The sequence below is a fragment of the Apodemus sylvaticus genome, chromosome 6, assembly GCF_947179515.1.
Source record: "Apodemus sylvaticus chromosome 6, mApoSyl1.1, whole genome shotgun sequence".
Lineage (NCBI taxonomy): Eukaryota > Metazoa > Chordata > Mammalia > Rodentia > Muridae > Apodemus > Apodemus sylvaticus.
This window is the reverse complement of record NC_067477.1, coordinates 109,732,976-109,745,676: the sequence shown is the minus strand read 5'-3', so window position 1 is coordinate 109,745,676 and position 12,701 is coordinate 109,732,976. Positions and strand designations below refer to the sequence as shown.

At 49.0% G+C, this 12,701-nt stretch overlaps 1 protein-coding gene across 1 annotated transcript; it reads right to left on the bottom strand.

The window, feature by feature from the left end:
* Positions 1 to 9,946: 9,946 nt before the first annotated feature.
* Rhob (ras homolog family member B) lies at positions 9,947 to 12,246 on the bottom strand. The gene has a single exon (XM_052186139.1). It carries the CDS (start codon positions 11,850 to 11,852, stop codon positions 11,262 to 11,264), a length of 591 nt encoding a protein of 196 aa, XP_052042099.1. The 5' UTR covers positions 11,853 to 12,246; the 3' UTR covers positions 9,947 to 11,261.
* Positions 12,247 to 12,701: the final 455 nt, after the last annotated feature.

Genomic DNA, 12,701 nt, shown 5'->3' with positions numbered 1-12,701 from the left:
CAGAAGACTCTGCCTCAAAGAATTCCTAGGGATGGTGGAAGTTAGCCGTCATCTCTGCTGTCCTCCTGAACACAGGCCTGGTGTAGTGTGCAATACCTGTGAGTAGAACCTGGTATAGCATACTATGCATGCATGTAGTCTGACCAGGAAGGCTACAGTGATTTTCAAGCATGAATCTCATGAAAGCTTTGCTACGAACACTGGGATATCAGCTACGAGAGTCATGGGAAAAGATAAGACTCTTTAGGGAATTGGTGAGGGACGGTATCTTGAGGCCTTCCGCTTCTATCAAAGCAGTAGGAAAGCCACAAGGATGAGCTATACTATGATGCTCTTTATCTCTTGAAGCCTCACACTGTATAGAAAATGGGCGTCCCCCGCAGGAGAGCTCACAGGAAGCCCCTGGCCAGAGTTCAGCCTGCTTCTTTCACCCACCACCTGCCTATTCAGTGAAGAGAGAGAGAATTTTTCACTATCTACACACACTTGGGCCAGTCACTAGACTAAAAACAGACAGCAGGAGTCATCCTAGCCACCAGAGTGCCAGAGTCAAAGTAGTAATAAAATCAAACCTCGTGTGTAGATCTTTAGCATGTTGCCCTTAAGAGGGAGTTACAAACATTGGGCTTAGACCCATTCCTGATGTTCTCAAACTGTCCTGAACCACCAGGATCTGACTCAGACACCACTGCCAAGAAGGAAGTTCATATCTACCCAGCTCACGTTCTGCATCTCTAAACTCAAATAGCATTTTGGCCCTTGGCCTAGCGATGAAGAGACCTGACCAATCACAGTATGATTTGAAGAGGATGAATCAGAACAGAGCTAAAGTAGCCAACCTAAACCTGAAGTCACACTTCTAGCTTTCAAAGGTGGGGAGTCACCAATTAACTCTGCCCTCTATAGCCAACTACCAGGGGGCAACCTTCCCACCTCATGCTATTCCAATTTCTTAGAATTTGGAATCTGGCACAGCTGAACTGATTTGACAGTCTATCTCCGAGTCACTTAGAAAGAAGCCAAACCAAACCAAACCAAACCAAACCAACCCCCCAAACCCTTTAAGGTAAACCAGGAACAGCCAAGCACCCTGCTAGTGACTATGCTTGCCAAAACACAGTCAGATGTCATGGCGGTCAAACATTACCAAAAAGTCAAGTGCAAGGGCAGTTTTCTGAAAAGGTTGACATTGTGGCCATGGTGGGCATGGAGGGATTTGCTTTGAGCAAGAATTTCCACCCTGCACCTCCACCTGGTGCTTTACCCTGGTGATGTAGTTTTTCTCTTGACGCGAAAGTTAAAACAGAAACCAAGAAGCCAACCTGTCTAAAGGGATTTTCTTCAGCCTGTCCACTCCTGCCATCTAATGAAGCTTCGCTCCTCCCTCCCTGCTAGACAAACAAGTCTGTCCTGACTTAAAAGGATTAGCGAGCTCAATTGCCTTGGATTTAGTGAGCTCCCCAGCAGTAGAGCCCTGGGCTCTGACGCTCACAGTCTGGTGGCCAAATGACTGAGACACCTTGCTTCTTCCTTTCCACTCTTTCTGGTTGAATCCGAGGATTTTCCTGGGCTGCAAAGAGACAGAAACATGCTTTCTCAGTTACCAGATGTAATTCTATCAGGAGCCTAGTACGTCTGCATCTTGCGCAAATGGGACTAACAGATAAAATTTTATAGTATCTATTTCTGGATTTCTTAAGGGCGGTCGACATCGTTACCCTGGCAAGTTACCAATGCCTCTTGTGTCTATGACTATGTCACCCAGGTGGGGTGGCCAGTGCCTCGGCAGCTTTGTGCCCTGGCCAGCCATGCTCCTTTCAATGAGTCACCAGACTGGCACTATGCCAGAGCAGCCTCTGTTGAGCACTCAGGAGCACCTCAGAAAGAAAACCTGCTGGTCCCAGACCCTTCTACTGCAAGCTGGAAGGATTCCACTGCTGCTACCACTTCCCCCAGGGCCTGAATGGTAGTCACCACTTTCCAGCATAAGCTGCCAAATTCATCCATGCAACTCTCAGGGTCTCCAGTTTATCAAAGGCCCCTGGACCTCGAGGAAGGATTCGGTGACCATGTAGTCACTAAGCAGCTGTGATGTGCTGGCTCCCGCACCAGATGCTGAGGTTGCCAAACACTGGGTACCATACAATTCTCCCAGGACCTCACGGTTGAAAGGCTGGCTCTTCTATCCTATTCTGATGCCGTAGTTTTTGTTTTATCTCATTATATTTTATTTTGCTAATTTTTTTTATTTTTTTTTATTTTTTTTGGTTTTTGTTTTTTGGGGGTTTTGTTTGTTTGTTTGTTTGTTTTTTGTTTTTTCCCAAGACAGGGTTTCTCTGTGTAGCCCTGGCTGTCCTGGAACTCACTCTGTAGACCAGGCTGGTCTCGAACTCAGAAATCTGCCTGCTTCTGCGTCCCAGAGTGCTGGGATTACAGGCGTGCACCACCACCGCCTGGCTTAATTTTTTTTATTATTATACCTTAAATGACTTTTTTTTCCCTAAGGAGAGAGAGAGAGGTAGTCATCTGGATGGGAGGGGAGATGGGAAGGTCTAGAAGTAGAAGGAGGGGAAACCATAATCAGAATATATTATGGGGGAATCTATCTTCAATAAAAGGAAAATAAAGTAAAAACAGAAAGAAAGGCCTTCTGTAAACAAGAGTCTTCATGATGACACAGCCACACACTCAGCCAAATTTCTCCCATTTCCACTTTGTACTTAAGCGACTGAGAGGAATCCACTCGAGGCTGTTTGAGGACTTGGAATGAACTAGGCACTGTGCCAACTACCTGCCTTGATCATGTTTAATCTTTGAACCTACTTTACAAATAAAAAGGCTGAGGCAACAATGTATAAAATATAATCGGCCCTGGAGGGTGGGCAGATGGCTCCGCATTAAGGGCACTGGAGGACTGTAGCTCTGACCCTAGAAGTCAGGCACGGCTACACATACCTGAAAGAAAGCCCAGCACTGAGAGAAGCCTAAATAGAATCTCTGAGGCTTTCTGGCTGCCAGAATAGCAAAGAAACAAAACAAAACAAAACAAAACACAAACCTCTAGGGTCAGTAAAAGAACCTATATCAAATCAATAAAAACAGAGAGATAAAGATACCTGATACCTAGCATCCTTTTCTGGCCTCTGCTCCCACCAGTGCACAGAGACTCTACACCTGCATACAACTCACACACACATACACAAAGACACACGCCCCCCCCTCCCCAGACACTCACTAACTAGCCCAAGACTGCCCAGGCTGTCCGTGCCAGAGAAGGTGCGGGACTTTTGCCTGTGAGCTTTGGCTTTCTGGATACCGAGTACTATCCGTGCTACCATGGAAGATGACACAACAAAATGAGCTCCCCATGAATACAGAAGAAGGGAGGAGCCCCCCTCTCCTACTCCACCCTTCTGCCCCTCACTTGAGGCCCCCAGCAAAGTCTACGAGCTTGGCTCTTTTCCACCATCGGCTGAGGATGAAATGAGAACATAGAAATGGTAGGGATGGCGAGGCGTGGCGTGACCTCGGCCACTGCTGTCACAGGCCTCCCCCTGCACCCACTCAGTATCCTGCTGATCCTTCTGAACGCTCTTTATTTACTTTTAGTCGCTGTCTCACCCCAGAGGCACCAGATCACAGCAAAGCCTGGGAGGAAATGTTGGTCTTGCCTGGCCAGGTTTGCCCTTTTCGATTTTAAATAGCTTGTACCTTCTCTGCGCTGTTGCCTTTGGTTCTTCTGAGGGACTCAGCGGGAACCCATCAGGATACCTCGCAGCTTTTACCATCACGCATACAGTTCAAACTTTGTACCATTCGTCCCTGGCCCAACTAAACCCAGAAAGAACCCGGGCCAGCTAACTTACGCTCATGTTATCTTCTGGTGGTCTTTACTCCATGTGGTCTACAACTCTAGACATCCTTGTGTGGAATTTGTAGTCACGTGAATGCATAATGCAAAGAAAGGGGCACAAGTGGCTCTTCCCATTTCCAGAGTCTGCCTGGGGCTGCGATCGCATGTCCGCGCCTTCCATATTTGGCTATTACTGAAGAGTGTATATTTTACAAGTGTTTTTTTTTTAAGCGCTCATATAAATAATACTTTGTATACTGTCAGAGATCTTCTTAAAACTTTTCTGCTATTAAAACAGAACATGTGTTCTTGCATCCCTTGGAGGTGCTTCTAGAAGGTTTTAGTTGTTTATCTGAAGGTCAAATAAGCTCGGGAACAAAATGGAAGTGATCAAACTCACTTCTTGGAACACTTGTTTCTTACCTTTTCAGGACTGAAGAGAGCTTCCAACTCCCCACCTGCAGTTGGTAAACAGAGATGAGACATTAAGGCCAGAGGCTCGCTTCCCCAGCCCTTCTGAAATGGAGAGATAGGCTTAGCTCCACCAAGCTTCCAACCAAGAACCCAAACCTTCGCCCACCTTCCTCTGAAACGTGAGGTTAAGCCCGCAGTGTGACAGCTGAGGACGTGCAGCCACCCAGGCGATCCTGTGGTGTGGCTCTCAGCCCTGGAAATGCATGGCTGCTGTCTGGCTCAGGAGCTCCGCCACCTTCCCCCAAAGACCCAGTTGGGTTGATCGCATCATATACTTTTGCTGGGGTTTCAGAGAAGAAGGCCGTTTCTCCATTGATAGTAGTATGCAAAGCCTGGCCTTAACTTACATTTCTTTTTCTTTTATTTTCTTTTCTTTTTTTTTATTCGATATATTTTTTATTTACATTTCAAATGATTTCCCCCCTTCTGGCCCCCACTCCCCAAAAGTCACATAAACCCCCTTCCCTCCTCCTGTTCTCCCACCCACCCCTTCCCACTTCCCTGTTCTGGTTTTGCCTTATACTGCTACACTGAGTCTTTCTAGAACAAGGGGCCACTCCTCCGTTCTTCTTGTACCTCATTTGATGTGTGGATTATGTTTTGGGTATTCTAGTTTTCCAGGCTAATATCCACTTATTAGTGAGTGCATACCATGATTGATCTTTTGAGACTGGGTTACCTCACTTAGTATGATGTTCTCCAGCTCCATCCATTTGCCTAAGAATTTCATGAATTCATTGTTTCTAATGGCTGAATAGTACTCCATTGTGTATATATACCACATTTTTTTTGCATCCATTCTTCTGTTGAGGAATACCTGAGTTCTTTCCAGCTTCTGGCTATTATAAATAGGGCTGCTAAGAACATAGTGGAGCATATATCCTTATTACATGCTGGGGAATCCTCTGGGTATATGCCCAGGAGTGGTATAGCAGGATCTTTCGGAAGTGACGTGCCCAGTGGATATGTAGCTCAGCTGTAGAGCACATGGTTAGCATGCATGCATGCATTAGGCCCTGGGCTCAGTTTCCAGCACAGCAATATAGCAGCCTTAGTAGTGCCGCCACTGGCCACTGCCGCCGCCGCCACTGCTGCTGCTGTTGCTGCTGCCTCTGCTGCTGATAGAACTAGGGAGATAGACAGTTGGTAAAGTTCCTTCTGTACAATGATTATGGCCTGAGTTCAGTCTTCAGAACCTATGGACAGGCAGGGGTGGCACACAACTTTTATCCCAGCAATAGAAACCCTAACTAGGACACCCAGTAAAGTTCGTGCTTCAGAGACTCTATTCTCGTCCACAAAAATGGTGGCCTCTCTCTATGACTTAACACAGAATCATAGTCTGATACAGGAAGTAAGGGCAGTGACCATTCCCAAAGATATCCAGTTCACAAATAAGTAGAAAACCAAATTCAGTAGTTCCTTCTTGCACCCTTCACCTCAATCTGCAGGTTTTTTCTTATTTGTGGCTTAAATAATGGCACCGGCATTCTCAAAGTTACTTATGCCAAGGTCCTGAGGTTGCCATGGTGACTCCCACTAAGACTTTCACAGCTTCTCCTTCCTGTCTCCCATCTGCCTTATCTTCCAATGTCCAGTCCCTCATTCTCATTTCTAGCTGACCATGATAAAGTCTTCCTTGAGAGATCACACACACACACACACACACACACCATCCTCAACACTTCAGTCAGTTTTACCTTCCTCAAATCATAATCCCACCACAGATTGTTGCCCTGAAGCCAGACAGTCTTAGGTTCCAATCTCTAGGACTTTTGTAATCATGAACACACTTGATTTCTGTCTTGTGAGAAAGCCTGAGCCAGAAAAAAACACAGATGAACTGTGCCCGAGTTCCTGATTTATAGAAACTCCTAGGCCATAAATGGTTTTTCTAAGCCACTGAGTTTTGGAATAATTTGCTATGTAATCATAAATATTAATATAAGAATTAAATAAAATCACAAAACAAAGGTCTTAGAATAATACTTGGTGCATAGTCAATCAATCCTGGCTAATATTATTATTGTTGCTTGCTTAGACATAATACTAGATGGGATATTCTTAATGGGAAGAGAGATAAAATTCATCTACTGTGTGCCAAACTCCTCTCAGAGTGTTTAACGCAGTCTTTCAGCTAGTATTTTGTTGGCTGCAAGGTTAAACAAGATGGACTGTTGATATAGCTCAGTTGGTAGAGTGCCTGCCCAGCAGGCATAAGGCCCTGGGTTCAAACACCATATAAACAGGGCATGGTAGTGCATGCATACCTGCAATCGCATCACTAAAAAGGAGGAGGCAGAAGGATCAGAAGTTCAAGGTGATCCTCCACTATATAGCTGGTTCAAGGCTAGCCCGGGCTATATGAGAGCCTGTTTCAGGGGGTTGAGGAGAGAATAAATAAGAAAGAATGAATTAAGCCCTCTAGACTCGTGTGGGCTGTTGAGGGTTGGAGACATAGCCTGGCTACACAGGCCCTTTCTCTAGCCAGAAGGTGAACCAAGGGATGTGGTAAATATCCAAGAAACTGAGGCACATGGTGCGTCTGGGTAGTCATTGCTTTACTGAACCGAGGGTGTGTTTCCCAGGAGCACTTTTTCCCCCCAAAACTAGCCCATGTCTGCACCACATTCTTGGAAGACACAGAGAAGACATTGAAATGATCAGTAACCTCCTTCTTCCATGGCCTACCTGACAAATCTGAGCTGTGCACAGCAGGGAGAGTAGAGGCTTGAAGAACTATATGCCAGAGGGGCTATAACCACAGTTCTTACCCCAAAGAGGCCACGTCTAATTAGTGACAAAGAGAAGCCATACATGCCAGTGGTCCTCCTCTCCTCCCCCTCACTATTCTTCCACTCACACTTCACCCACTCACATGACTTCCCCTATGGCATCTTTCCCAATGGTCAAGATAAATGTCGGAACGGCCGCCACGGGCCCTGTCCTCCTCTCACTGAGGACGCTCGCTCTTGGACAGGGCTTGGCTGCCATTGCCTGAGCCAGAAGCTGTGGCCTAGTTCCTGAAGGACAGACAGCATCCCACTGCTCCTGTACTCCCCGGAACTAACAAAGGAGATGCTGATACAGAATAAATAGGTTTCCTCTCTGAGTCCCCTGCCCCGCCCCGCCCCGCCCCGCCCCGCCCCGCCCCACCCCAGTGAAGTCATGCAGGACATACCAGAAGTCTGCAAGAGTTGGTCCACTTTAATATGAAAACTACTTGTCTACTCTCCCTTATTCCAAGCCACTTGCCCTCAAAGTGTAGTCCCTGACCTCACAGCATCAATGTCACTTAGGGAGGGCTCCATCAGAAACTCCCGTTCTCACACCCCCACTAAGACCCACTGGATCAGAAACTCTGATTAGCATTAATTACCATTAGCAGTAATCTGCATTTTAACCAGCTCGCTGTATGATTCCTGCCACGCAAATTCTAAAATCCCCGTTAAAATACATGTGGAAAAGGCCTTCCAACCCGGACTGAATTAAAATTAAGATTAAAGAATTCTAGACATCGCCCCTTACTGTAAAATCCAGGATCAATGAAACTCCCCACCACCACCATTTTTCCCAGGAAAAAAAACAAAACAAAACAAACAAACAAACAAAAACCCAGTTCAACTGGCATTTAATTGAACTCAATGCATTTATTTTAAATGTGCAAAATGAATTTTCATATCCTAAGAATAACACCAGATGTTTTACCTTTTTTTTTCCTAATTGATTTTCCAGCCTACAGCAATTCATCTTTATATTTTCCAGTTGGGCCCTGCTGTAACAAAAAGAGTGTATTCTGGCAGGAATATTACAGTAAGTGATCTGAATCTTAAAACAAGTGTAACTCGGGCTGCCACGCATTATCTGTGTGTTGGTCTTCCCCCAAACACGGAAAAACAGCTTTAGGTACCAGGCAGATCTGCATTGGCAGGAAGTCCAGAATGGGCCTTTTCAGGATACAGGGTCTCCAGGCTCTCAGACAGCTGGCTGCAGAGCTGAGTTCTGGGCATTCGGCCCAGGCCTGAGCTCTTCCCCAACAGAGAGTTCCTGCACTCCCTGGTACCGAAGGCCTCTGACTCTGAAATCTTCAAGTAAACACTGTTTTTCATTGAAAAGACTTGTCTCTAAAATGAAAAGAAATGAGCTGTGGGATAAAGGTGAGTGGTGTTAAGGGACGGGAAGAGGTAAGTTATGCTCAAAGAAGCAGCCACCCAGGGTGGGCCCAGCCTCTTCACTCCTGGCAGAGCCCTAACAATCCCCTACTGTTGGCCTGTGGGCCCTGGCTCTGCAGAGCTGCAGGCCCCGGTTCCAGAATGCTTAACTGGGTGAAAGGTCACCACAGACAGGTTTTTCTGAGCTCACAAAAGTGCTTCAGAGTCTGAGGGAAGACAGGGAGACAGAAGCCTCCTCTTTGAAGCATGCAACTTCAAAGGAGGCCTCCCCAGTTTGGACCCCAGGGGGTGGGAGTTGGGTGGGGCTTAGAGAGGGTGGCAACCCAGCAAGAAGAGCCCAGAAAGCAAGGCCGTCAAAAGCAAACATACACCCGTGAAGTTGATGGGAGAGGCTGGCACGCTTCCCTGGAAACTTCTGGGAGCTGGCAGGTTTGAGGCCTCCGGTCTAGAGCCGGGTTTTAATGTGGTCTCTGACGAGCCAGGCGGCCTGGCTAGCTGGAGCACACTGCAGAAGGAAGCCTGTCTCAAAACAAGTCTGCTCCAGCGCTGAGTACCTACCTCTCAACCACCCAGGGCCGGTCCTGGATCTTAGAATAAGGCATCACGGGTTCCTTCCTTCATAAACATTCAGACAAAGTTCTGTTCATTAAAGAGCCAGCTCCTAATTTCAACTCCCTCCCTAGGCTCCTACTCAAGAGCGCCACACACATCCCTTTCCCAGAGACACCAGCTTAGTTTCTAGTTTTGTCTATCCCTTTGTTTGTTCTTTGTGGCTTTTCCCCTGTTTGGTTTTTTTTTTGTTGTTGTTGTTGTTTTTCGTTGTTTTGAGACAGGGTTTCTCTGTGTAGCCCTGGAACCCACTCTGTAATCCAGGCTGGCCTCGAACTCAAGAGATCTGCCTGCCTCTGCTGGGATTGAAGGCATTACCCACCTCTTAAATCCTAGCCTGGTCCTTATATGTGATTAACTCTGCCCCCTCCCCATTAAAAACCTTTTTTTTTAAAAGTCATCTAAGTTTAACGTTCAGAGATGGCAACTTTGTCCAAGTGAGAGAAGGTAGAGAGCCCTGAATAATCCTCAGGCACTTCTTAAAGACCTAGATGAAGTCAGGCCAAGACCTTTGCTTCATTCACCCAATGGGACTTGACTGACAAGTTTAGCCTCCTCCAGGAACTTGACACGAATAACCTGGCCTCTCAGGGTCACCCAAGCCCTCAAAGGTGCCAGGCTCACTGGCCATATTTCCTACATAGGAGATGTAATTACTGCCAGGAAGGATCTCTACGGGAGCTCTTCCCTTACCCCCAGCTCAGGCATTTTCTATGACACTATTAAGTATTAAGCCACAGGAGCCGTTTATAAATGTCATCATAGTCTTTTAATATTTTACATAAAAAACTGTATACACAGTTTATAGAACTTTTATGTAAACATCATAAGCTCACCATTTGTCATCTGTCAGTTTATTTAAAAAAAAATAAAACAAAAACAAAACAAGACAATTTAGTAGAAGTACCACTGGGCTGGGGAGGTGGGGGGGAATAAGGGTGGAGGAGGCTTTTCTCTGCACATAGAATGTACAGAAAACTTCACACAGATGGAGACTTGTGGGGGGGGGGGAGGTTTAAATAGGCCCCAATCCCTGTCGCATTCCTTTACCAGAACTGTGCGTATGCTACACAGATTAAAAACACACTGTTGACACTTTTTTTCAAGAAAACAAAGCAAAAATTAGTTGTTTTTGTAATCTCCTTAAAGTCATCCTAATTTAAAAAAACAAACCATCAGAAGTAGAAGAGGTTACAGCACACAAGTGTGGTCAGAATGCTGTCTTATGCAAATGACAAGTACACAGGGTGTCAAACAATGGGACAATTGTGCAAAGAATTCTTTCATCAACAACAAAAAAGCTTCAGCCTTTAAATAAATTCAGTAACAATAGTCTCTTGAACTGAACAATGTTCACTTGTAGGACAGGCACAAAGTTCGCTTATGGCAAAAGTGACCCCACAGCACACCCTGGATCCTCTGCTGGGAGGGGAGGTTCGCTGGGGGTTGGCCCAGGAGACACTGTGTCTGAGCTGCTTCCTCTCAACCCCAAGTCAGTTGCAAATGTCTTCCCCAGGGTGTGGAACGATGGCCAAGTCCAGTTCATGCTTGGATGGGTGGGTGCCTAACCCAGGCCTGGGAAAGGAGTTGCTCTTGGGCCCTGGTCATACCACTCACCACTAAACAATACCATTCTGCCTCCGAAAATAAAATCTGTATTTATGTAACATCCCTATTCTCCCCAGCCCTCCCCTCCCGCGATTCCAGGGGTCTATGTTACAGACATGGAGCAACAGTAGTGGCTTGCTGGTTACAAGCGAACATCTGCTGGGGCCTGACCACTCTGCGTGCCTCTGGGGGAAACCAGAGGTGGGGGTGGGGCAGGAGTGGGGTGGGGGGGTGTAGGGAGTCGTACACACACACAACCACACTTTGAGGCCTGGCTCTTTAGAAAAGGATGCTCAGGGACCCCTTGGCACTCAGCAGGGCGCCCAGGCCTGTGCCACACAGCTGGACACACACAGACACTGGGAAGGGGGAGCTCGGTGCCCACGCTAATTCTCAGCGTGACCAGCCAGAGCCACCAGCAGATGTCAGGCAGTCTGGTGGTGTCCTCGGGGAGCACGGGTCTCCCTTTCTCCCGGTTCGTGGGCGACCGGGCCAAGGGGGTGGGGAAGCCACGCTGGCAAGGGCGTGAGGCAGGGGCGCGGCCCTCATAGCACCTTGCAGCAGTTGATGCAGCCATTCTGGGAGCCGTAGCGCTTCTGCAGCGCGGCGCGCGTGGCCGTCTCGAAAACCTCGCGCACGCCCTCCTTGGTCTTGGCCGAGCACTCGAGGTAGTCATAGGCTTGGATGCGCACCGCCATGGCGCGCCCGTCATCCGTGCGCACTGGCTCCTGCTTCATGCGGGCCAGCTCCGTGCGGACATGCTCGTCGCTGCGCAGGTCTTTTTTGTTGGCCACCAGGATGATGGGCACATTGGGGCAGAAGTGCTTTACCTCGGGCACCCACTTCTCGGGGATGTTCTCGAGAGAGTCCGGGCTGTCCACCGAGAAGCACATAAGGATGACGTCGGTGTCCGGATAGGAGAGCGGCCGTAAACGATCGTAGTCCTCCTGGCCTGCCGTGTCCCACAGCGCCAACTCCACCTGCTTGCCGTCCACTTCGATGTCCGCCACATAGTTTTCGAACACGGTGGGCACGTACACCTCGGGGAACTCGTCCTTACTGAACACGATCAGCAGGCACGTCTTACCGCACGCGCCGTCGCCCACCACCACCAGCTTCTTGCGGATGGCCGCCATGAGCTCGCCGGGCGCGGGCAGCAGGAGGGGCCCGCGAGCGCCTCGCCGCCGTCCCGCTCCCTGCTTGCCGCTCCCCGCTCTCCCGCGACCGCGCGCTGCGGGCTAGGCTCGTTAACTGCACCTGGACCCCGCGGTGGCGCGTTCTCTCGGGGCGCTCCGGCTGCCTCGGCGGGGGCGCAGGGGCATACGGTGCACCGAGTGTCCCGCGCTGCTGCCGGGCAGTGCTGTGGTCCTCGGCGGTCCCGGAGCTGCGCTGCTTTGTGCGAAGTGATGGCTGATACTGCGGACCCGGCCTAGCTTCTTTCCCCCGGGCGGGTTCTCTCCAGACTTAGGGTACAAGGGGCACAGACGACGACAACCGGACTGCGGTGGCAGATGCGGGCTGCGGCCCTAGCGCCCGCTATTTAAAGAGTCCGGCCACTTTCTTAATATAGCCACCCAATGGGAAGCCATCGGGCTGAGCTCATCGCTGCGGAGCTTGGCTCCGATTGGCCGACCGCTGCAGTCCGAAGGCGGGTCTGCGTCAGCTTGATTGACGGCCCTGTCCGCGGGGCTGGGAGAGGCGGTGAATGTGGAGTCTGCGCGGCTACCCGCCCCGGGGGTGGTGTGGCCGCCGCGTCCCCGCCTTCCTCGCAGCCTCTCTAAGTGAGACACTGTGGAGCAAGCAGCCTGGAGCCCTCCGGGTCTGGGCGGGCAGTTCTGAGACCGGCTGCACTTTTGTGGGGCGTTGGCTGCTCCCTCGGCTTCAGATTTACCTAGCTTCCGAGCGAACTCCGGGCGAATAAACATGGGGGAGGGGCGGCGCCTTTAACGTGGTTTTGTTTTCACTTAAACAGACACCCGTGCACG